General features: G+C 48.5%; 1 protein-coding gene across 1 annotated transcript in view; it reads left to right on the plus strand.

Moving 5' to 3' along the window:
* Positions 1-24840, plus strand: part of LOC138287930 (kinesin-like protein klp-3) — a 549187-nt gene that overhangs the window by 384408 nt on the left and 139939 nt on the right. Inside the window, exon 11 of the mRNA XM_069228961.1 lies at positions 11696-11904. Within this exon, the coding sequence (XP_069085062.1) occupies positions 11696-11904 (209 nt within the window). The remainder of the gene's footprint in view (positions 1-11695; positions 11905-24840) is intronic.

A 24840-nucleotide genomic window follows, 5' to 3' on the forward strand; every position in this document is an offset into this window, starting at 1 on the left:
AGCAGCTAAAAAATGACACGTCACCCCCTTTGCGGCTAAAATATACGCTCCACCTGCACCGCGGATGGGAGATCGATGCATCGCAGCTGGAGAAACAATGGAATACCAGCCTGCAGCTTCTGATAACGAAACAATCCCATGCTCCTCGGTTCTCCAACACTGTGCGACCGGATTTCTCACGCATCATCACTGGGCCTCAAAAAGCAATGCAGGCCTGCGCGATCCAAGCTGCCCATCGGGAAATCAACGTATCACTCTCTTAAGGGAGATAAAAACTGACCCAACCGGAGAAGAAACGACGCACTGCCTCACTTGCGACTAAGGAATCAACGCATCGCTGACTTTTTCGATGCACACCCGCCTGTGAGGTTTTATTTTTGACACAAACCACATTTTGCGTAAAATCAATGTTTCACTTGTTTTCTATGGAGTAATACTCTTATTCTTTAGAAAATTCATATTGTGACTTGTGTATGTTGGATTGTTGTTGTTTTGGTCTTGTTTGATATAGATAAATATTACCTGTGTGTTGGTACAAATACTTTTCACATTGCCTTTGAGATAAACCTGACTGCTTGTGTCAAGTTACCAAGGGGGTGAGCAGGCGTTATGTGAGTGTGTATCTCCAATGCTCTGACTAGAGTGAGGGTCCCTGCTTGGACAGAGTGCAAACTGACTGCCATCCAGAGACCACATTTCTAACAGCCAGCATCTTTAAAAATTTGGCCAACCACAGCGCCGCAGACCAAGTTAAAAGGGGAGCAGTGGCTGCGGCAACACAGAACGAAACTCAGACTGCGGATTACTGGACTCAGACTCACCTGTTGTGAGACACTGCCTTCAGAAGAACCTGGATCATTGCGCCGGCAGAGCACCACTGGTCTACAGTGATGTTCCTTTGCACAGCCCACGGAGCACCACTGACCTTCAAGAGGCACGGAAGGAGAGGTGCAGTGTGAAAAGTGGGACACAATGTTCAATCCAGCATGGGTAACCCGGAAAGAGCGGCGTGCCGGCAGCAGACCACTGGAATGCAGTGACATGACTCTGCCTGGCCCTGCAATCCTCGTGTGGCCGAAGCCAGCGTCGGAAGAGGAGGAGGTGGGCATTGCTGGTGGGGAGGCCTTCCCGCCTTCCCTAAGCTCTGTGGAGACCCGAGGGGTCCAAAGGAAGGCTGGACGCTGCTCCTTTCCGGTGAACCTTGTGAGGCCGATCCAGTGTCGGGAGGAGAGGAGGTGAGCAGTACAGGTGAAAGGAGCCCTTCCCTCAATGCTGAGGAGATGTGTTCGGAGAAGGGCTGGGCCTTGCAGCTTCCTCAGCTGCAGTCACAAGGTAGCACTCGGAAGAGCCGATGTAAAAGTTTTTTATAACAGAAGTCACTCGTGGCTTAAAGTTTAATGTTACTGGTCCTCAGAGCGGATGTTGAGGGTTATACTCCAAGTGAGTCTGTGGTTATTTCCCTCTCTGAAGCAGGTGGAGCAGAGCAGCAAACAGGGCCTTGCGGTACATTCAGGGAACCAATAGGAACTGGGGCCCTACAGAAGAAGGTGACTGCGGGTGACTCGGTACAACTCGAGCAAAGTGGATGGTTGACTTGTAATCTAGATATAAGAACTTCTTTTGAAAAACAATGAGGACAAAGATAATTAATAGACTTAGGGGGTCATTCCGACCCTGGCGGTCCATGACCGCCAGGGCCGGGGACCTCAGAAGCACCGGCAACAGGCTGGCGGTGCTTCCTGGGCTATTCTGACCGCGGCGGTAAAGCCGCGGTCAGAAAAGGGGAACCGGCGGTTTCCCGCCGGTTTTCCCCGGGCCCAGGGAATCCTCCATGGCGGCGCTGCTTGCAGCGCCGCCATGGGGATTCCGACCCCCTTTCCGCCACCCTGTTTCTGGCGGTTCTTACCGCCAGGAACAGGATGGCGGGAACGGGTGTCGTGGGGCCCCTGGGGGCCCCGGCACTACCCATGCCACTGGCATGGGCAGTGCAGGGGCCCCCTAACAGGGCCCCACAAAGATTTTCACTGTCTGCTTAGCAGACAGTGAAAATCGCGACGGGTGCCACTGCACCCGTCGCACCCCTGCAACTCCGCCGGCTCCATTCGGAGCCGGCTTCCTCGTTGCAGGGGCTTTCCCGCTGGGCCGGCGGGCGGCCTTTTGGCGGTCGCCCACCGGCCCAGCGGGAAAGCCAGAATGGCCGCCGCGGTCATTCGGCGGTGACCGCATGGCGGGCGGCGACCGCCGCCCGCCGCGGTCACAATGAACGCCTTAGTTTAGACAGGCTGTGAAGGGTGTCACTGGTGCAACAGGGCAAAAGTATGGCAGGACAGGAGCCAGGCACTGGGAAGACAGTGAGAAATGAAGCACCCCACACAATTTAAGGACTCCGAAGAGGAGCAGGCATGCAAGGGACCAGCAAAGATCAGGGCACAAGCAACTTCATCCCCAGAATTTGACAAGGTCCTAGAAAGGATGTTAGAAACAACAAGGCGGTAAGAGTCCAGACAAGGGAAACAGTGGGTGAATGACCAGGTCATAGCCCCATTGGAGCGGGAGGGCCAACAGAAAAGAAAGAGAGTGACGAAACCTAGGCAATCCACCAAGGAGTCCATACGGGAGAGCAAAGGCGCCCCCCCCCGGGACCAAGGTACAAGGAGCATGTAGCCAGAATGGCAGGCCAACATCAAACGCAGTGGCACTGGGCCGGGGTGGAGGGCGCCGCAAGGGCCCTCCACTCTGACAGTTGTGACAGTTGTGTATGTGTGTGATATGTATATTGTACCAGTGTGTCCCCATCCATGTCTGACACAACTGTGTTCCTGACATATGCATGTCACAGTAATTTAAAAAAATTACTGTGACATGTATATGACTGTAGTGGTCCCAAGCCCATATGTAGTGACCCCACACCATACACAGGCAATGCGGGGTGTTTTCTCCATGGTCCAGTGTCAGCAGCAACAGATGGTCCTGTCCCTTCATGTACAGTTGAAAATGGAAGTGGATTCAGGAAACAAAAAGGTAAGTTTTAACCTAATCCCCGATCCCCCCCTGCCCCCCCAGTACACCAACTCAGATGTGGAAGTCAGACTGCCACAGTTGGCTAAGGCACATCAAAATCTACTCGGTGGTCAGAGGGGCTGCAGTCCCACCACCTGTCACCATTTCCAAAGGCACCGTTGTGGCAGACAGCAGAACATAGGTGGTCTATTGCCTATGGGACCCCAACATGTAAATCAGGTGGGTGGGTGGACTGCCAAGCTGGTGGACGGGTTTTCTGTTGAGAAACTTACAGCTGAAATGTTACCACCAAGATCTAAATCAATCCCTTTGTCTTGTCACTGACAAATCTCTTGCTGCTCAGATTTTTGGGAAATGTGTTTTTCACTGGCTGGATTTTTTAGGAAGTTTAGGCAGAGACAGCTTCAAAATATTTAGGGTAATGTCCACTGCAAGTAAAGCTTAAGAGTGAGGGACAACAAAAAATAAATAAATGTCCCCTACACCAGAGGAGGAAACTCTGAGGTGGTGGGGGTCATTAGTTATTTGTTTTTCAGAAACCAACTCCCACTTTCTGTCCCTCGAAGTCTCAATCAGGCCCTAGCTCTTCATACACACACACACACACACACACACACACACACAAAAAATATGTTCACAAGTCCTCAGTTTCAGTGATAACTCTTGCATGGGATAACATCTTTCATCCATGAACAAGATCTTAAGACAGTTGTCCCGTTCATATTGCTTGTCAGGACATACCAGGTGATTCCTAGGGACTTCAGGGTTAGCAGGAAGTTGCAGCCTGCTTCACCCTCCTCTCGACAGGGTGTTAGGAGTCCCTACTTAGTATTTTCTGGGGATGGTGGTGATAGTCACTAGAAGAGGGATTGAGGTTGATTGTTGCAAAATGTCCACTACCTTTTTGAGGCCTTGGTTTCCCAATCCAAGATGGCCATCCTTGACTTTCAGGTTGATGATCTGTCACTTCTGCATTAAAAGTGGATCTGACATAATATAAGCCAGTGCTGGATTCCAGTTTATGCCTGGAAGTGTCCAAAAGTTTGATGGCCATGTCATTTTAAGGATGGCTACTTGACACATTTGTGTTTGTGGCCATGTCATTTCAAGGATGGCTACTTGCCCCATTTGTGTTCTTTTTATGTTTTTGTGATCGGGCTGAAGTAGATCTTTTATTAGACAGCAGGTGGGACATGACCTATAGCACTACACAGTGCTAATCACGTATCTCTAATGTTCATTTACTTGTTTTACTTTGCTGTCATGATAACATATTTTTGTATTTACAACATAAAAACACAGTGGTATTTTTTTGGTCACATAAAGTTGTTACATACCTAGTGCTCTTTATTCTAAGGTTATGATTTGTTCACATTCTTTCGTCTTTTCTCACATGTGAATGTTAACATGGTTTTAAGCACTAAACAACAAATGTTAACCATAGCTTTTCTTTCTTTCATGGTATGCTATTGACACAGTGGGAAGCTAATTAAAGACAAAGGGGAAGATTTATTAAGATTTTGCATCAGAGTTGAGTCACTTTTGTGACCAAAATCCCACCACAAATCCAACCCCAAAATCATTTTTGTTATTGACAAACCCATGCAAAACCACTTCATGTGGTTTAGTAAATATAATGTAATGTAAGGGAGCACACAGTGCTGCCTTTGGTTGCCCTGCACTGGGATGGTGTTCCATGGGTGGAGCATGGGCATTCCCATGCATTCACCCATGGATTTGGCGCATTCCCAGACTTACAAAGAATGGTAAATCTGGGAATGCATCAAAATGCTATGCCTTCCCCAGTGAGGTGTAACGAGGAAAAATTTATTTATTTCTCCTCATTATTTTTTCTTCTTTCCACGTGTTCTGCATTTTGCAACACACATAGAAAGAGTAAAATGCTGTCAGGAATTGCTTTGTGAAAGACGATGCCCCCTCCTGCCTGCAGTTCTTCTCACCTCTACTTCTCTCTACCTAAATTTCTCCTTGCTGTGCATCTATATGCCTGTACCTCTGTCTATCTGTATTTTTCTGCGCCTCTACTTTTTCCAGCCCTCATCTCTCTCTGTCCAAACCTCCACTTACATTCTATTCTTCTTCTACTTTTTTTGTCCATACCTCTCCCTGCCCATACCACTTACTGCCCCTACATCTCACAATGTATGTCCAGGCCACACTTCTCCCAGCCCCAAACATTCCTAGCTCTTATTTTCCCTGCCATTACTTCTTACAGTCAATTCTTGTCTCAGTCACACTTCTCACTGTCCACACGTTTCTTCGCTTGCACCTCTTCCTCTTGATCAGTCTGTACTTCCTTCTGCCTGTATGCCTCCTTGGACACATTGCTCTCAGGCTGCATCTCTCCTCAGTTACACCTCTCTCAGCCTCCATTTAGTGCACACCTCTACTTGCTAGTATTTCTTTCTGGCACTTCCATATGCCAATGGCTCTTTATTCCTACGCTCATCGTTTTACATTTCTTGATGTTTCATCTATTCAGTAAAAAAAAAAATACTCATGACCATGTTCACATTATCCGAAACATCCTGTAATTCGGTTGGAAGGTGGATTATTAGTAGGGGTAAGCATGCACCTGCCACTAGCAATAAGGCCACCAATGCAATATAAGGTCCAGTCAAGGTCTCAATATATTAGCCCCTGGCTCGACCCTTGGCAGCTGGCTGCAAGCAGGCATGCTTAACTTTGGAGATAGGTATGTGAAGCATTTAAAAACACCAATACAGTAAATAAGTCACAACACACAAAAGAAATCCCACACAATATGTAAAAATAGGAAATATTTTTATCATTAAAAAGACACCAAAACGACAAAAGTCCAATATAAAGAACTGGAGATATGAATTTTTAAAGATTAAACACTTTCTAGTGCTTAAAAATCTATGACACCAAATTGAGACATCTGGTCGCGCTTGCCCGGACAAAGTCAAAGTTGAAGGCTGACCACAATAGAGCCCTGGTCAGATGCACTAAGCGGGAGGCCCCTTATTAAAATTTTACCTTCAGACTTAGAAACTTTTCTGGAGGATTTTCTTTTGATGTTGTGCGGTCCCCTCCACCTGGCCAATTTCAATGCAACTTCGTCATATTGCTTCACTGTGAGGCCCCGGTCAAATCTTGGGAGTCTAAAGCTCTGAAGTTTTCAGCAGGACAAACTTGAAATCCGGGGCACGGTTGAAGGTAGTCGGCTTGACTCTTGACGTCGGGTCAGTCCACTAAAGGAGCTTTTTCCAAAAGTTCCTCCAGACTTCTTGAATGTCTTCATGAAGTTCCCCTTGAGGGTTTAAAGTGTCCAAAACACAAATCCAAGGCTCCAGAGCCTCTGAGATGGTCCTTGGAAATTTGGAACTACAATTCCTACAATACACTTGACCAAATCTTTAAAAGCCCAGTGAACGCACTCCAGCCTGAGGATTTCTTGAGGGAGATGGTGCAGGGAAGCTCTGTTAGCTTGTTGCTTTCAGGAAGTCTACGCCTTAATCCTTTTGGAAGAAAGGCAAAGTCCTCAGGGATGTAGTTCCCAGTGTGCAGCAGGAGCAGTCATTCAGAGTTTAATCCTTTGGGGTACAGACCGGGGTTCCAGCAGGGCAGTCCTTCTCCGTGCAGGTTCAGGCAGCAGATCTCAGTTGTTAGGCAGCTCTCATACATTTATTCAATGATCTGGGGTGACAAGCAGGGATGCACCCCTGTCCAATAAGGTACAGGGTGCCACACAAAAGCATGACAGATTCCTCCAAAGTGTGGCGTATTCTTGCCCCACAAAGCACTGCACTTTAAAATTCAAGAAGAGTAAGACCTGGCTAAACCAAACTACTGGTGTTGCTCTTTTCCATTAACACTCCCCCTCCTGCAAATTCCATTACTGTGTCTGCCACCTGGTTGGGGGGTACAGGAAGAGGGGGAAGGCCTGGCTGGCATTCCTTACTGTCCTGCTCTTTGAAGGCCAGTTTGATTTATCCAACCCCCTTTCTGGCCTGTTCTCTGCAGCTACAGAGCTCCCCCACCAGATAACCTCTGCTCTATGCAGCCCACTTATCACCTCATCAAATCAGCTTGGCTAAGCCTGTTAAGGCTGACCAATCAGGGAAGGCTGCTAGAAGGCTGTATTTGGCCTCACAAAAAAGAAAGTCCTATCACTTCTCTTCTGTATTAGTTATGATAAATTCAACAGTGGCGAGTTGTTGGATTTATCATTACCAATCTTTTAAGTCCCTGAATGTCATTTTTAGCTCCTTCCTTACAATATTTGTACTTAAATAAAATATTCCATTGTTAGCCTATGGAGCTAAGCATCTACAATGGGGAAAGATGAAATGGGCAGTTTTTCCCTCACCAGGGCATGTAAATCTCTGATAATGTCCCTAATTACCAAATACCTTTTTAAGCAGAGCACTGGCCCTGGGCCTGGTTAGCGGAGCCCAGGGCACAGTCAGTTAGCACCAGTATCAGTCAGAATAATGGGGTTAAAAAGGGCTAAAAGGATGACATTCTCACAATCACTTAATCTCCCTGTACCTAAAAAAAAATGAATATGTCCTTGTGTAATGTTACTGGTGATCATGTAAAGCACTCCAATACCTTGGGATCAACTTTACTCGATATAAAACTGCAAAATAAAAAACACAAAAGTTTAAAGTAAAAAAACTAAAATAATTGCATGTTATCATTATTTGATACTGTACCTCTACGGCATATACCCTTCATATAATAATTGTGATGGCGTATGAACTGGTATAACAATGGTATCGTAGCTTTTTGGTTTGCTATATAACATTGTACCAAGTATGATCAGTGCAACTGCAGTTTTATACTGTCATATAATATGTATCAGAACAAGTGATTTATATATGGTACTCATCACATCATACGTAATGTCACCAGTGACATCAGTTACATCTTGGTTTTTTTAAAAGAATTTTATTGTTTTCTTCATACAAAACAAAATACTACAATTGTCCCGCTTAGGGGCCAGGATGTTACGTACACAACAATGACATACATCAACATATGAGACATTGAAGGTGTTGTCAATCTACACTACAAAAACTCCCCATATTTAACACCCCTCTGATATCCCACCCTGATCCACCCACATCTTCACTGGGAAGCAATAGAAGAGATATGGTTACTAATACTACTATTTGTTCTGCTGGGCAGAAGTATCCGATAACTTCACCTCATGAGAGGATTTCCTGACTATGGTGATGTGACCCATAAGCGTGGTGAAATTCACTCCCTCTGGACTTTTGAATGTTGGAGGGGTTGCTTAATTGACATTACACTTGTGTTCTGTTGTGTATAGGGTGGTGGGTGCTCGTGTTCGAAGCATCTGGGATCGAAATGGAATCCCTCTATTAAAGCCTTTAAACTGTGTTTTTAGGGAGATTGGGGTCTGAGATCAGCATTCTGAGATGTTTAGAATATGCAGACCAACGCTTCCCAACTGTCTGAGATTGTCTTTTTTGGCACAGGCCTCGTCATTCTTCCCAAGATAGCGCCCTTGTTTTCATTTCGGACAAATGGAAGACATCCTTACTCCATGCTTGTATCGTGGGGGAGGTTTGCAATCTCCAGTTTTTGGTAATGTTCATTTTTTGAAAGGAGCAATGCTAAGTCCATGAAGCATGTGGCCACTTTATTATTTGCCTTCTGCTTCTACATGCCTAGTATTAAAATCTCATTTGTACCCACGTAATTTCTGCCCACCTTGTATTCAATAGCCTTCAACATTATACTAGTACCCCGTAAAGTGAGGGCAGTCCCATACCATGTGCTGGATGTTGGCCTGATCACCTCATCATCTAGGGCACAGGGCTTGGGCTGTGAAAAAATATCTGATTTAGCTGGGTGGGGAGAGGTAAGCTTTGTGCAATATAAAGAATTGAGGCCCTCATTATGACCCTGGCAGACGGGGGAGAAGTGGCGGTAAAACCGCCAACAGGCCGGCGGAAAAAAAAATGGAATTATGACCATGGCGGTTACTTCTCCACTCCGACCGCCAGGGCGGTGACGACCGCTGGGCTGGAGACTTCGGTCTCGAGCCCGGCAGCCATCACCTGACCGCCGGCAGCATCAGGGCCCTGCATACACCATGGTTTTCAGGTGGTTTGGAACCGTTACAATATCCATGGCTGTAGGCACTACCAGTGCCAGGGAATTCCTTTCCTGGCACGGATAGGGGTCTCCCCCACCCCTGAGTCCTCCCCCCACACCTCCCACCCCCCAAAGGTGGCAGGACCCCCCACCCCCAACATGCACATACACACAACCCTACATGCACACACACACTACATCTCATACCCGCACACATACAAACAGACATGAACACAGACTGACCTGCACACATTTCCCATACACACAACACACACCCTGCATGCATACACGCACTCACACACCTCCTCTACATACTCACATGCACATCCCCATGCACGCACACAACACCCGCCCACCCCCTCCACTAACGGACGATCATCTTACCTTGTCCGTTGATCCTCCGGGAGAGGACAGGATCCATGGGGGCTGCTCCGCCGCCAGCTACCCATCACCAGAACACCGACACACCGAATCATGGGACGTGATTCGGTGGGCGGTGTTCTGATGACAGGGCGGTGGAGGTGGAGCAGCCTCCACTTCCCCGCCGACCGCCAGTACGGCTGCTGGCGGCTCTCTGTCCGAAAAAGGACGGAGGGCTGCCAGCAGTCATAATACGCTGCACTGAAAACCGCCTGCACTGGCGGTCTTCAGCACGGCGGTACCTCGGCGGTCTCTAAAAAAGACCGCTGAGGTCGAAATGAGGGCCTGAAAGTACTGGAATCTCGCATTAGGTGAGATTTTGGGAGGTGGGGTGTTCGGTATACCAGGGCCCTTCACCATTCCAATTACATCTTCTTTGGTGTTATTTCGGAAGTCATAAGGGTGGCATATGGTGTTGTTGCTCACCACTGCTGACAAATGTCAGTCATTTATACATTTTAGATAGTAATCGTAATTGCCATTTAACTGCAATTTGTTTCTGTGAATTTTCTGTATGATTTAAATATTGAGCGGTTACTAATCTTCATATCGAACAACCCGTTATTAAATGTTTATTTTAGTAAATTAGTTTGGTTTTGTAATGTTTACCTTCTGAAGTCAAGCACCTTTGTCCTAGTATCCATTGAGTAAACCTTTTGGTGCGCACACACTTGTTCAAAATGTGTCCTTTGGCCGTACTCTATTTGCAGCAGCCCCATAACCCCAGTCCATCAGTGGCGACTGGTGGATTTTAGAAGTGGTGAGGACCCTTGAAGCCCAAAAGCACGCTCCAGCACTCGACCTTGGGTCTTTCGGACCCCAGGCCAAATATATTTGCAGGCTTTAAAATTGCACGCGCATACACACACTTAATAAGAGTAAACACGGACACAGAGTTGCAGGCATGGACACAAATACAGTCGCACAGGCATACGAAGTAACTCCCCAGCATGCAGACAAACACACACTCACACTGCTAAACACAAAAACTTACCTGGGGCAGGCCTATGATTTCTGACTCCAATGTCTGTCTGTATCTGTCTGCAGCATACCAGAGGGAGGCCCAGGAGCTTCCACCCAATCAAAAGTCGGAATAGGTTTGAAGGTACAGAGGCAGAGCTTTTTTCTCTATTCCAGCTTTTGATATGGTAAGAGGGTTTGTGATTGACAAGCCCTGATGGTTCATTATCTAACATTCTGCACTACCTGACACTGGAGCAGCATGTCAGATATGTATTGTGTCTGTGTGAGCCGGGCTGCAACAACCCCCTCCTGACACATATGCAATACAGCAAGAGAGGCCCTCTTCTGCTAGCAAGGGTATATTACAGAGTTTTAGATGTGTGAAATTGTTTGCTTTCGTGTAAAAGTTATAACATGCCGAGCAATAGTGGCAGAGGGAGGCAGTGGGCAAATGCCATTGGTGCCCACTGAGAAGAAGCAAAACAAAGAATAACACACAGAGAATAATTGAACATGAGAAAGAAAAAAACTGGAGATGCCAATTTTGAAACTACTGAACCAATTTCCCTACATCAGTTTAACTTCCTAAAAACACAAAAACACAATAATGCCTCAAAGTGAATCTGGCTCATATAAAGTAATCTGGTGCTCCTTTAAAGTGCTCTATTGCCCTTGAGCCTAGTTCATGCTACATAAAAATGCATACAAAAGTAAAGCTAGTGAAAGGAAGGCAACTGGAGATATCAGTTTATACTAATTATATGCATGTAGTTACAAATAGTGCCTTTCATCGCCTAGCTATCTAGAATAGGCCCTCACTTCTTTAGGAATATTGCCTTCACATGCTGTGAATAATTCCATTTCAGTGTCATAAAACAAACTGGTGGTGCATTTTCTCTATGTATGCTGGGTGTATGTGGCTACACAGTATTTGAGTACGATCCTCTTTAAAATACATTAAGTAAATATCAAGTGTCTGTGTTTGTTAGATAAATGTTGGAGACGTTTGTCTTGGCAAAGATGTATTTTAGATGAGACACGCTGCCTACTAATAATAATATTATTTTGAGCCTTCATCAAGAGTGTGTGGTGGCACGCTGAGCAAGTGAAATATGTTGTAAGCACCATAGAATGATCACAAAGAGATCACAATTTAAATTACATGACTTCTTTCCAGATCTCTATGTTGGAAATCTATAACGAAACTGTCAAAGATCTCCTTTCGAAAAACATTGGCGACCTTTTGGACCTAAGAACACAAGGGAAAAATGTCACGGTGCATGGACTGACAGAAACTGAAGTTGCAACAGAAGCTGATATTAGAGAAATAATGACTTTGGGCGAGAAGAACAGAACCGTTGCATCTACAAAGATGAACACTGAAAGGTAATTAAGGAAGTAATCCCTCTTAATGGCATCATGAATGGATCACGCTAGTCACTGGACTTGTTGGCTTATTTATTTGCTTCTGATGGTCAGTGGTGCTTCCAGACAGAAATGTTCATCCTTAGTGCGAAAGACTCTCATTCTGGTTATGATTTTTAGTCACATTTCTTGCGTAACACAAAGACATGAAAGACCTCGAACCTATGTACTATTGTAACTTTCTATAAGCAAGCATCAGAAGATGACACAGTAAAACATAAGTCCTTCAGTAACTGGAATGGGGAGCAGAGGAAAAGGGTATTATAAATCGGAGGGATGTGGTGTGTGCCATACATCAGGGATGTCTAAGGATCTCACTAACTGGCTCATTGTGTTGTAGATATTGTCACCACCGAGTTGGCTAGAAGAATAATTCAGTGCGAGTACCAGAGTTACATTAAAAGTATCTGTTAAATAATCCTGTCGTACGTTAGAAAATAATTCGGGTCTCTCAAGTGATAAAAGAAAGGATTCTGAGAAAACGTTAGAGAGTAAATTAACCAACACAATATTGACTTCCTAAAGAATAAACCACGGGCCAGAGGTGAAATCTTGGACCACTCTCTTACAACATTTGTGCAATTAAACTGACATACCCCTCTTGTTACAGATTTTGATGCTCGAATAACTTGCCGAAACCTTCTTTTTTCAGTACTTCAAATTATGAAGTAAATAGTGGGTCTCTTGAGAAAGCAACATCTATGTTCCGACAAGTTAATTGAGAAAGACTGTACACTTCAAATAAGAGCTAAGCCTGTTAGCCTTTCACCGAATAGTATTAGTGGCTATCACCCTAAACAGTAAAGAAATAAAAACAAATGGAAAAGGATTATAAACTAAGCACCCCAATACGGGGCTACAGGATTTTGGTGCAGAGCTAAAAACTCGAATTTCAGTTGGTGTATCTTCACCACAATCCAGCACTTACAGTTTCCTGCCCATAACAGGGAAGAATCAGTCAGGCTTAGGAATATTTATACTGGTTCTTCGAGATTCTGGGGATAATAAGGACACAGAAGTTGTCAGTGGGAGGCAGGTGGGGGTCAGCAGGAATGTGGTATCAGTGCAAGCGCAGGGAGTGTGAGTTGAGGCTAGGTGTGCATTGTCTGCACCAGGTGTGGCTCTGTAGGAGTCAGACTCCTGCCTGCTGCCCCTGCCCTGCTATTGCAGCTGCCTCACCAGCTGCAGAACTAAACTCAATGAAACTGTGCCCAATGTCTCTCATCCCAGAATTACCAGGGCCTATAGACATAGAGCTCGATGCTGACCCAGTCCGGTATCCCTCCCACAGTTAATGCTCCTTGAGGGGGATACCACAACTCTTAATGAGTGCTAAAAGTTATATGAAATGGATTAAAGGACTGGTATTGATATAAGGGGCTAGTATCGAGCAGGGGGAAAAAGTAGCCTTAAAAAAACAATCTGCTGTATCTAGTTAACTATACATAGGCCCTCATTACAACCCTGGCGGCCGGTGATATAGTGGCGGTATTACCGCCAACAGGCCTGCGGTAATAACTGTGAAATTATGACCACGGCGGAAACCGCTCAGACAAACAGCCACTTTAACACACTGACTGCCAGGGCGAAATCAACAGGCACCATGGCGGTAACCGCCTACAGCCAGGTGGAAGACAATGTTCCACCCACTGTATAATGACACACCAATCCACCATCTTTTCCGGGGCGGTACCAATGACATCAAAATCCTGGCGCAAACACTGTAGAGAAGGGAAACTACTCACCTGTGGAGACTCAGGAAAGAACCACGCCACCATGGAGCTTGAGTTGCATGTGTACCCCATGCTCTTCTATGTTCTGCTCCACTACGAACACCAACGCCTGCGAAGACGACCACGGTGAGTACTGCTGCCTACCACACAGGGAAGGGAGGAGAAAAAAGAGAGTGACACACACATGCAACACGCAACACCCCCACCCCCAACACCATACACACAAGCAGATGCAGTAACATTACATATACCCCTCAGGAATAATGCAAGGACAACTACAATAGAGTAAAAAGAGTGTGATAAGATAAATATAGTAGTAATATGTGCATCCAAATCAAAAAGTATATACATATTCACAAATAAAGGGACACTGCCCAGTCCTCAATGTTCTGGGCCACAGGGCAACATCACAAAGTCCAAGGCCCCAACTCACTCCTGCAACAACACAGAGAGACCACTGCAGGGGCATCAGGTCGCAAAGAGTCAGGCACCTCAGGGGGACAGGGAATGGGAGGGGGGCACCTCAGCCGGAAGATGGTACAACGCCACTGGTCCTGGAGGGTGCAACATGCCCATCACTCTGTCCTGGGGGGTGCAAGGCCACAGTCTCTCAAGTGGGTGACTTGCCCACATGCTCTGGACGGGGCAGCATGTCCTGTGCTTGGTCCTAGGGAGTGCAAGGCCACAGTCTCTCAAGTGGGTTATTTTCCCACATGCTGTGGAGGGGGCAACATGCCCTGTGCTGGGTCCTGTGGAGTGCAAGGCCACAGTCTCTCAAGTGGGTGCTCTGCCCACTGGCTCTGGAGGGGGCAACATGCCCTGTGCTTGGTCCTGGGGAGTACAAGGCCACAGTCTCTCAAGTGGGTGATTTGCCCACTGGCTCTGGAGGGAGCAACATGCCCTGTGCTTGGTCCTGGAGAGTGCAAGGCCACAGTCTCTCAAGTGGGTGATTTGCCCACATGATCTGGAGGGGGCAACATGCTCAGTGCTTGGTCCTGGGAGTGCAAGGCCACAGTCTCTCAAGTGGATACCTTCTCCACTGGTTCTGGAGGGGGCATCATGCCCTGTGAGCTTCATCCTGGGGAGGATGGGGTGAGTGGATGGCTTCTCCACTGGTTCTGGAGGGGGCATTGTGCCCTGTAAGCTTCATCCTGGGGAGGATGAGGTGAGTGGATGGCTTCTCCACTGGCTCTGGAGGGGGCACCGTGCCCTGTGATGCAGATCTTGGGGAGTGCAAGGTCACAGTCTCTCACCTGGGTGTCATACCCGCAGCATTTGCAGGGGCCAGTCCGCACAACAGCCCATGGACACAGGACTACACACGGTCCGCCGGCGGTGACGGCTGCTCAGTGATGTCAGTGGTGGTGCTGCTGGTGGAGCTGGCAGTGGTGGGGGGGAGCTCCAGCCCATCCCCTGCAGCCTTGGACAGCTGCCCACTGGGGCTGCTGCTGATTGGTGGTGGAGGTGCTGGTGGCGGTGCTGGCAGTGGTGGGGGGAGGCTCCAACCCATCCCCTACAGCCTCGGATGGCTGCACCACCATGGTTGGTGGTGGGGGCTCCAACTGAGTCCCAGCACCAGGCCACTTGTCTCTACTGCCTGCTGTTGCAGGCCCCTTGCCCTTACTTCCTGCAGCTGGGGCTGCCTCCTTACCCTTCCTTGACGCACTTGGGGCAGGCACCCTTTCCGTCTGGCTGGCTGGTGGCCGGGATCCTTTCCTTCCTGGAGTAGCTGGGGTCACTACTGTGTCCGTGGACTGGGTGGCTGAGGTGCTTGCCTGGGTTTTGACCACCGTGGCCAGACGTGAGGTATGGAGGGGAGGGCTAGGGAAGAGGTCAATGTTGGCGAGGAAAAGCTACTTAGGGACATTGGGGTGGGATGAGGGGGATGATTTGGGAGTGGAGGAAGAGGGAGTGGTGGTAGGAGGTGTCAGTCTGCTGTGTTTGGGTGCAGGTGCATGGGTGGGATGCTGCTGTGAGTCGATCGCTGTTGGGTGTCTGAGTGGTTGCGTTTGTGTACTTTTGGAGGAGGGGGCACAGACACAGTGGGAGAGGACACATGGGACGTGTGCATGGATGTGGGGGTGGTGACTGCCAGTGAGGGGTGTGCACTGATAGGTGTGCTGGTAATGGTGGTAATGGATCAGGATGTGGTGCATGCAGGTGTGAGTGTAGGCGCAACTGGAAGGGAGGTGGAGGACGAGGAGGAGGGGGACACAGTGGAGGCAGTGGATGTTGGTATGTCTGATTCTGGATGTTGTTTGTGTGAGTGCCTGTGGGATAAAGTGTGGTGCTTGTGTTTGCCATGTCCACTCTTGTGTGTTGTCCTGGGTGCCTGCTCCTCTGCCTGTGTGGTTGGGATAGGTTGGGGTTGAGGGGAATGGGATTGGGTGGAGGAAGTTGGAGGGTTGAAACAGGGACAATGGCTGCAATCAGAGAGGAGGCCAGAGCCTGGATTGATCTCTGTTGGGCCGTCAAGCCAGTGTGAATGTCCTCCAGAAATGCATTGGACTGTTGCATTTGAGCTGTCAGCCCCTGGATGGCATTCACAATGGTTGACTGCCAAACAGAGATGGATCGTAGGAGGTCAATAGCCTCCTCACTCAGGGCAGCAGGGCTAACTGGGGCAAGGCCTGAGGTGCTAGGTGCAAAGGAAATGCCCACCCTCCTGGGTGAGCGGGCACGGGAAACTCGCTGGGGGGCTGCTGGGAGGGTGGTGCTAGTATGGGGCTGGCGGCTGTACCTGTAGCTGGGGTGGGCACAGAGGTGTCCGTCACCACCAGGAATCTTCCATCGGAGGAGGAATCCATGTCTGAACTGTCCCCTCCAGTCTCTGCCGTGGTACTCCCTCACCCTCCGTCCCACTGGTGCCCTCACTGTCGGTGGATTCGGCCTCCTGGGTCCTGTGGGATGCAGCTCCCTCCGTCGCCGGTGCCTCTGCTCCTCCGCCAGATGATGTTAATGCACATAACACAAATTGCAGCATACCCGAGACCCAAAGACCCCTGCCCAGTAGTGCATGCCTACTAGCTTGGTTGGCGGACTTTCACATCAGAATCCTGCACAACATGAGACCTACTCTGCAATGCCAGGCCTGGCCTAGGGGCACCCACAGGGCCCACCCCCCACCCAGATACCACCCCACCAGGCATAAGTTGTAAATTAGGGCACTGTACTCACCCCCTTGTGGTTGCTGTGATGCCCCCAAGCACCCATCTATCTCCGGATAGGACACTGATAGTATGTGGGCCATCGGGGGGGTCAGAGTTCAACGGGCACCCCTTCCTCGTTGGGAGGCCATCCCCAGCTGGGCCTCCACCGTCTTCCGTGCCCAGCGTCTCAGGTCCGCCTACTGTTTCCGACAGTGGGTGCTCCACCTGACATAGACCCCCAGGGTCCACACGTCCTTGCCGACGGCACACCTTATACCCTTCTTTTGATGGGCACTGAACTGCAGGGAAATAGACACAGGGAAAGGTATTAGCCCCACGGTCCTGCCTGTTACACTCATGGCCCACCATGCCCCTTCCCATCCCCATTAGCACAGACATGGCCCACCATACATGCTGTACGCTGCCCTCCGCCGTCCGCCAAGGTCAAAATGACCCCCTATGTTTACTGAGAAACATGAAGGTTTAACCAAGAACAGAGATATGATGTAACCCTAATCCCTGGGGTTGCTGACAGATAACACAGGAGGCACCTTGGGGATTCCTGACAGTTAGTGCAATGGGCTGGAGTGATGATGGAGGGACGTCCAGGTTACAGTCCAGCCGATTTGTATGACAGAGGCATTGCCCAACGGGGCATAAGAAAGGGAGCACTAGCAGTTTAAAGTGGACAGGGGGACAGAGTGGGACACAAGGGTGACAATCAGGAGAGTCTTATTTCCTGGAGGGTCTTGGCAATAATCTCTGGCTTCTGCCTGGATCGCAGGGAACGTTTGCGGAGTGGTTCTCCTTCTGCGGGGGAGGGGTGTTGGTGGCCTGTTGGTCCTGTGGCGGGGCCTCCTATCCATTAGTGGCAGCGGAGGTGGAGGGCTGTTCAGTGGTTTGGCTAGTGTCAGGGGCCCTGTGGTGTGCCACTGTCTCCTTCATACTGTTGGCCATGTTTGCCAGCACCCCTGCAATGGAGACCAGGGTGGTGTTGATGGCCTTCAAGTCCTCCTTGATCCCCAGGTACTGTCCCTCCTGCAGCCGCATGTTCTCATGCAACTTGTCCAGAATCTGGCCCAGCGCATCCTGGGAATGTTGGTATGCTCCCAGGATCATGGTGTGTGCCTCCTGGATGGTCGGTTCCCTTGGCCTGTCCTCCCCCTGTCACACAGCAGTCCTCCCAGCTTCCCTGTTGTCCTGTGCCTCTGTCCCCTGAACTGTGTGCCCACTGCCACTGACCCCAGGTCCCTGATTGTCCTGTGTTTGTGGGGTGGCCTGGGGACCCTGTAGTGGTGAACACACTGCTGATTGACGTGTCCTGGGGACAGAGGTGTGGTGGTGTTTCCTGAGGGGGAAGGCTCTGTGGTGGTGTGAGAGTGTGCCTGGGTAACTGACTGTCTGGAGGTCCCAGTTGGGCCAGGTTGGTCATCCAGATCCAGGGGACCAGAGATGTTGTCATCACTGTGGACCTCTTCTGTGGGGGGAATGGATGTTGCTGGCACCTCTTTACCACATTGGCTGGGTTACCTGTGGGGATGTAAATGCAGTGTTATTGTTTCTATGTGTGACATATTGTGCATGGGTGTGTTGCCCTCTTTGGTTGGATTTGCCCTGCCAGCTTTTACTTGTGTCAGTTGTTATTTGGTGAGCTAGGTGATTCTCTCTAGTTTGCATGCTGTGGTGATAGGTGTCCATGCAGGTCTGTGAGGGGTGTCCATGCATTTGTGATGGTGGGGTGTGTGGGAGGTGGTGGAGTGATGGGAGTGAGGGTAGGGTATGTGATGGCATGCAGGTAGGGGGGTGGTAGTAATAGGGAATTGAACCAGAGTCCAGTCCTCCTGCTACTCCTGTCAGGCCCTCAGAATGCACGATTGCCAAGACTTGCTCCTCCCATGTTGTTAGTTGTGGGGGGAGGAGGTGGGGGTCTACCGCCAGTCCTCTGTACAGCGAGTTGGTGTCTTGCTGCTATGGAACGTAACTTGCCCCGTAGGTCATTCCACCTCTTCCTGATGCCATCCCTTGTTCTGGGGTGCTGTCCCACAGCGTTGACCCTGCCCACGATCCTCCACAATAGCTCCATCTTCCTTACAATGGATATCTGCTGCACTTGTGATCCAAATAGCTGTGGTTCTACCCGGATGATTTCCTCCACCATGACCCTAGGCTCCTCCTCAGAGAACTTGGGGTGTTGTTGTGGTGTCATGAGTGTGGTGTGAGTGGTGTGGTTGTGTAGGGTGATGTGTTGGGGTGTGTGCTGTCAGGTGCGTGGGTGGTGTATAGGTGATGGTGGTATGTGGCTCTGGTTGTGTGGGTGCTCTTGCTGTCTCTCTCTCTGTTGGCAATGGTTTGTAGTCGTAAAGAGTTGTGGGTAATGTGGGTGTGTGTTTTATAGTGGTGTGGGTGTGTGGGTGTGGTGTGTGTATAGGTGTCAGGTGTGTGTTATTTAAATTGACCAATGTGGTGTTGATTTGTATGTGTGTGCGTGTATTTTGAGAGCAGCAGTATATACCGCCAATGGTTTACCACCATTGAATGTCCGCTGCGGTGATTCGTGGGTCATAATGTTATGGGCATTGTTCTGGTGGAGTAACGGTGTGGGTTTGGATACCGCGAGTTTATCATTGACCTTTGGGCTGGTGGACTTGTGTGTGTGGCTGTATAGTGACGGATTGGTTTATGTGTGTCATACTATGGTTGGTTGATATCCGCCACCGCCGCTGTATGTTGGCGGCAGTCGGCATGGTGGTAAGTGGAATCTACCGCCAATGTCATAATGAGGGCCATAGTCTCTTGTCTACCTCATCACAAGCAGGATTTTTCATCGGCATACACAGTCTTTAGGGACATTTTAGGAGAGCAAGAAAGAAACCCAGGTTTCCTTGAGCTATCTTCAAAGCTGACCATGTTTTAAGAGGCTTTGATTCCCGTCTCTGGGTCAGTATCCGGATTAATAATGCATCATGTTTCACAGTGGATCTCCTCTGTGGATGAAAGATGTTCATGGATGCCTAAAGGGTAACTAATCTCTGAGCTCCTCTTGAGCATCAGACTATTTATCTGGCAAGAAGATGGAACTTGAGAATCATATTAAAATCTGCTTCATCCTCATTTAGCGAATGGCTGGACTCCTCTGGACTTATTAGCAATAATACAATCAACCCTTGCTCATCTCCATACTACAATCTGAATGTTTGGGATATCACAATGGTATTCTTCTTAAAATCGTGGACAAAGAGGTGATTATTTGTAGTGAAACAATGATTTTGGAATGGTGATTTCATATTATTGCATTGACTCAAAGAGAGGTATAAACTTCAAGACACAGAAATCATTAAACATACAATGGTTTGTTTGTTATTCAGGTAACATTAGGTTCCTATGTACTAAATGAGGTAGGTAACATTAGGTTCCTTCACCCAACGTTCCTAGAGGAAGCATCTTATCAGCATCCAAATTTAGTAAACCTATCAAATCATTATACACTCATATATGTATAGAGCTCCCAATTTTTTTCTGCTTGGCAGACAAACTGGACCTACAACTCAACTACTCTGATTTGGTGTCCATTGTACATGGCAGTCTCTTGAAATATATGAATTTGAATCTTAAGTTGCCGAAATACAACATTTTGTGTATAAAGTACTGCACAGTTCTTTTGCTGCTAATTGACTGTGAGATTTCTTTTGAGGATAAATGTTGGGGATGTAGTAAATTTTCAGGTACTTTATTTCATATGATATGCTTTTAAGACTTTTAAGACGGTGTGGCTGATATTTGGAAGGATGGTTTGTATGTCTGAACCTGATTGCTTCCTATTTGGACACGTGGCTGTCATTGATGGATTATTTCTGATACTTTTAAACTTATCTCCTTTGCTTATCACAACTATATAAAATTTTTTTTTTTTTTTTTTTAAATAAACGATGAATCACCCAGAAATAATTTGTGGCATAATACATAAAATGCTGTCAAGGACTTGGCGCTGTGTCACATTCTTGATTGTGTGATTAGATGGCAACTCCCAGTAGCTATGGTGGCACCCTGAACAGAATAGTGGGCGTGCAAAGTCTCCAGTGTTTCCTTAAGAGGGAAACACTACAAAGGGGAAATATCCTCAACAATCTTCTAGCACATTATTGGAGGTGAAGATTTGATCGAAGAATATCAGCAAAACAATAAACTCCTCCTGAGATCAGGAAGGAGGAAACGGCTAAGCAAGAAATCCAAGCAAAAAAATTCCAGAAGATCATCAAAAGGCTAGGAGTAAAAATCAGAGACAAAAATGGAAGGAAAGGAGCAAAGAACTGAGCATAAACAATATAGAAAAAATGCATCCAACCCGTAGAAATGGCTCCTAATGACCAGAAGTAACATAACAGGAAGAACTTTGCCTCATCTTGGATTGGGAACCTTTGTTAATATTTCCTTGGCTAACCACCATATTCGATTTGGCAAGAATAGAGAGTTTGTCCATGCTTCCTGTTAGAAATGGGGTCTTTAGTTGGCAGTCAGGTTACCCCCTGTCCAAGCACGGATCCTCACTCTCGTCAGGGTAAGTCACACACAATCCAAATTATCCTGTGCCCACCCTCTGGTAGCTTTGCACTAAACAGTCAGGCATAACTTAGAAGACAATGGGTAAAGTATTTGTGCAATAAATCATGCAATAACACAGTAGAACACCCCAAAAAAACACCATACAGTGTTTAGAAAAATATATCATATTTATCTGGTAAAATGCAGGTCAAAACGATTAAATGCAGTAAGTATAGTTTGGAATATCACTGTAAAAATGACATAAAGGCCCTCATTACAACATTGGCAGCAAAAGACGCTTACTGCCGTGCAGAAGACCGCCAACACACCGCCGCAGCAGCGGAATTCCGCCATGGTCATTATGACCCACTGCTCGGAATCCGCCAAAATTGAGACACCCACAGAAGTCCGCCACACCATAGGTCAGTGATAAACTGGCGAAAACAAAACCTCCACCGTCACGCCAACAGAAATACGCCCACACTATCACGACCCACGAATCCACGCGGCGGTCTTTCAACCGCGGTATTCCATTGGCAGTACACACCGCCGCGCTCAAAATACACACACTCTTACAAAACACAGCCACATTGGACAAATCAAAATGCACACACCTGATACACATACACACACCACTCCCACACAACCATTACAATATAAAACACACACCCACATCACCCACAAACCCCTATGACCAAAATACCAAAAGAAGGCCAAAGAGAGACACTACAAACTACTACCAAGCTTCAACAGGCACACAATACCATCACCCACATAACTTCCACGAACCTCACACAACACACCACTAAATATCACCCCACACATCACAACACACACCACCCCACACATCACCCACACCACCCCATGGCACGGCAAAGACACCCCAGGTTCTCTGAGGAGGAGCTCAGGGTCATGGTGGAGGAAATTGTCCAGGTAGAGCCACAGCTATTCGGATCACAGGTGCAGCACACCTCCATAGCTAGGAAGAAGGAGCTATGGCGAAGAATAGTGGACCGGGTCAACGCAGTGGGACAGCACCCAAGAAATAGAGATGACATCAGGAAGAGGTGGAACGAACTACAGGGGAAGGTGCGTTCCGTGGTCTCAAGACACCACCTTGCGGTTCAGCGGACTGGCGGCAGACCCCTACCTCCTCCCCCACAACTAACAACATGGGAGGAGCAAGTCTTGGCGATTTTGCATCCTGAGGGCCTCGCAGGAGTAGATGGAGGAATGGACTCTGGTAAGGCAATGCATTACTACTATATCCCCCACCCTACCTGCATGCCATCACATACCCCCACCCTCGCCCTCACCCCCATCACTCCAACTCCTCACAAATATCCCAATATCATAAACCACACATCCCAACACCAAGCCCTGCATGCAACAACAAAGCATGGACACCCATCACCAAAGCATGGTCACTGCACATACCCATACACCCCCCCTAAACCACCATCACACAAGGTCCCACACAGGAATGCAAGCACTGGGGTACACGGTCACCCACCCATTGCACACCATGGCACACACAGATGCAATAAACATCCTTTTATACCCCTGCAGGACCCCTACACAACGTCACCGGACAGGAGGGTCCACACATGTCCACACCACCAACAGAAGAGGCCCACAGTGATGACAGCAGCTCTGTCCAACTGGATCTAGATGACCAGCCCGGCACATCATGGACCTCAGGACAGTCGGTTCCCCTGACACAGTCACAGGCCACCACAGAGCTTCCCCCCTCTGGAAACACCAGCACAGCACCCAACCAGCGGGCACCATACCTCTGTCCCCAGGACACGTCAATCAGCAGTGTGTCCACCACTACAGGGAACCCAGGCTAAACCACCACCCCAACAACAACAGGGACCTGGGGGCAGTGGCAGTGGGCACATGGTCCAGGGGACAGAGGCCCAGGAACACAGGGTAACTGGGAGGGCTGCTGTGCGACAGGGGGAGGACAGGCCCAGGGAGCCCACTCTCCATGAGGCCCTCTCCAACATCATGGGGGCATAGTTTCAGGAGACCCAGCGGCTGCAGGAGGAACAGTATTTGGGCTTCAGGGAGGAACTCAGATCCATCAATTCCACCCTGGGCACCATCGTAGGGGTGCTGAAGGAAGTCCTCAACACCAGGCGGGACACTGTGGCACAGCAAGGGGCCCCTGACAGTAGCCTGGACGATGAACTGCCCACCACCTCCTCTGGCACTAGTGGACAGGAGGCACCGCCACAGGACCACCACACCAGCACCCCACCCCCTGCAGAGTGAGAACCACCCTGCAAACGGTCCCTGAGATCCAGGACAAAGAAGAGAATGATGCCATGACCCCCGCCAAGAAATGAGACCGCCCTGAATGTCATCCTTTTGTCCCACCTTGTCACCCTGTCCATCCTCATACTGCCCCAGCTCCACTTCCTATGCCCATTTGGGCAATGCACCTGTGAGACTAATAGACCTGGACATTCCCCCACCATCACCCCTCACCATTTTACAGCACCCTCCAATATTGAGCACTTACATAAACACCCTTAAAGCACAAAACAATCTGGAGTCTGTCTGTGATTTTGAAATAGTGTATTAGCAATTACAGTGTCAAAATGCTCTTTCAATTGTAATGTCAACATACCTATGTCACACAGCTCTAGTCCATGAGGAAACAAAGCAGATGTCACACAGTGGGACCCACATCTGTGAAATCGTAAGGGAAAGTGACAACTCAGTGACCATACACTGGGTGAAAACGACAGACAGTAGAGAGGTAGTAGTGTTAAAGTACAAGTAGTAGGCAGGTTTGTATTCTTACCTGTGTCTCACTGGAAGTATTTCAGGATCACGGAGTTCCTGTTGTCGATATCCTCTTCTTCTGCTTCCTCGTCTTCACTGTCCACAGGCTCCTCAGCTGCCACAACACCTCCATCTGGACCATCCTCCTGCAGAAAAGGCACCTGTCGTCACAAAGCTAAGTTGTGAAGCATACAGCAGGCCACGATGATCTGGCACACCTTCTTTGGTGAGTAGAATAGGGATCCACCTGTCATATGGAGGCACCTGAACCTGGCCTTCAGGAGGCCGAAGGTTCGCTCTATAATCCTCTGAGTTCGCCCATGGGCCTCATTGTAGCGTTCCTCTGCCCTTGTCCTGGGATTCCTCACTGGGGTCAGTAGCCATGACAGGTTGGGGTAACCAGAGTCACCTGCAAATGGCGAGGGACAACTGTTAGAGACACACTAACCTGTAGGGATATCCCCAGACCCAGGCAACAATTCCCACTGACTTGCTTCCAGGTGCTCACCTAATACCCACACTCGGTGCCTCTGGAGTTGCCCCATCACATAAGGGATGCTGCTATTCCTCAAAATGTAAGCGTCATGCACTGACGCAGGGAATTTGGCATTCACATGGGAGATGTACTGGTCTGCCAAACACACCATCTGCACATTCATCAAATGATAACTCTTCTGGTT

Source organism: Pleurodeles waltl, chromosome 4_1 (genome assembly GCF_031143425.1).
Source record: "Pleurodeles waltl isolate 20211129_DDA chromosome 4_1, aPleWal1.hap1.20221129, whole genome shotgun sequence".
NCBI classification, from domain to species: Eukaryota; Metazoa; Chordata; class Amphibia; order Caudata; family Salamandridae; genus Pleurodeles; species Pleurodeles waltl.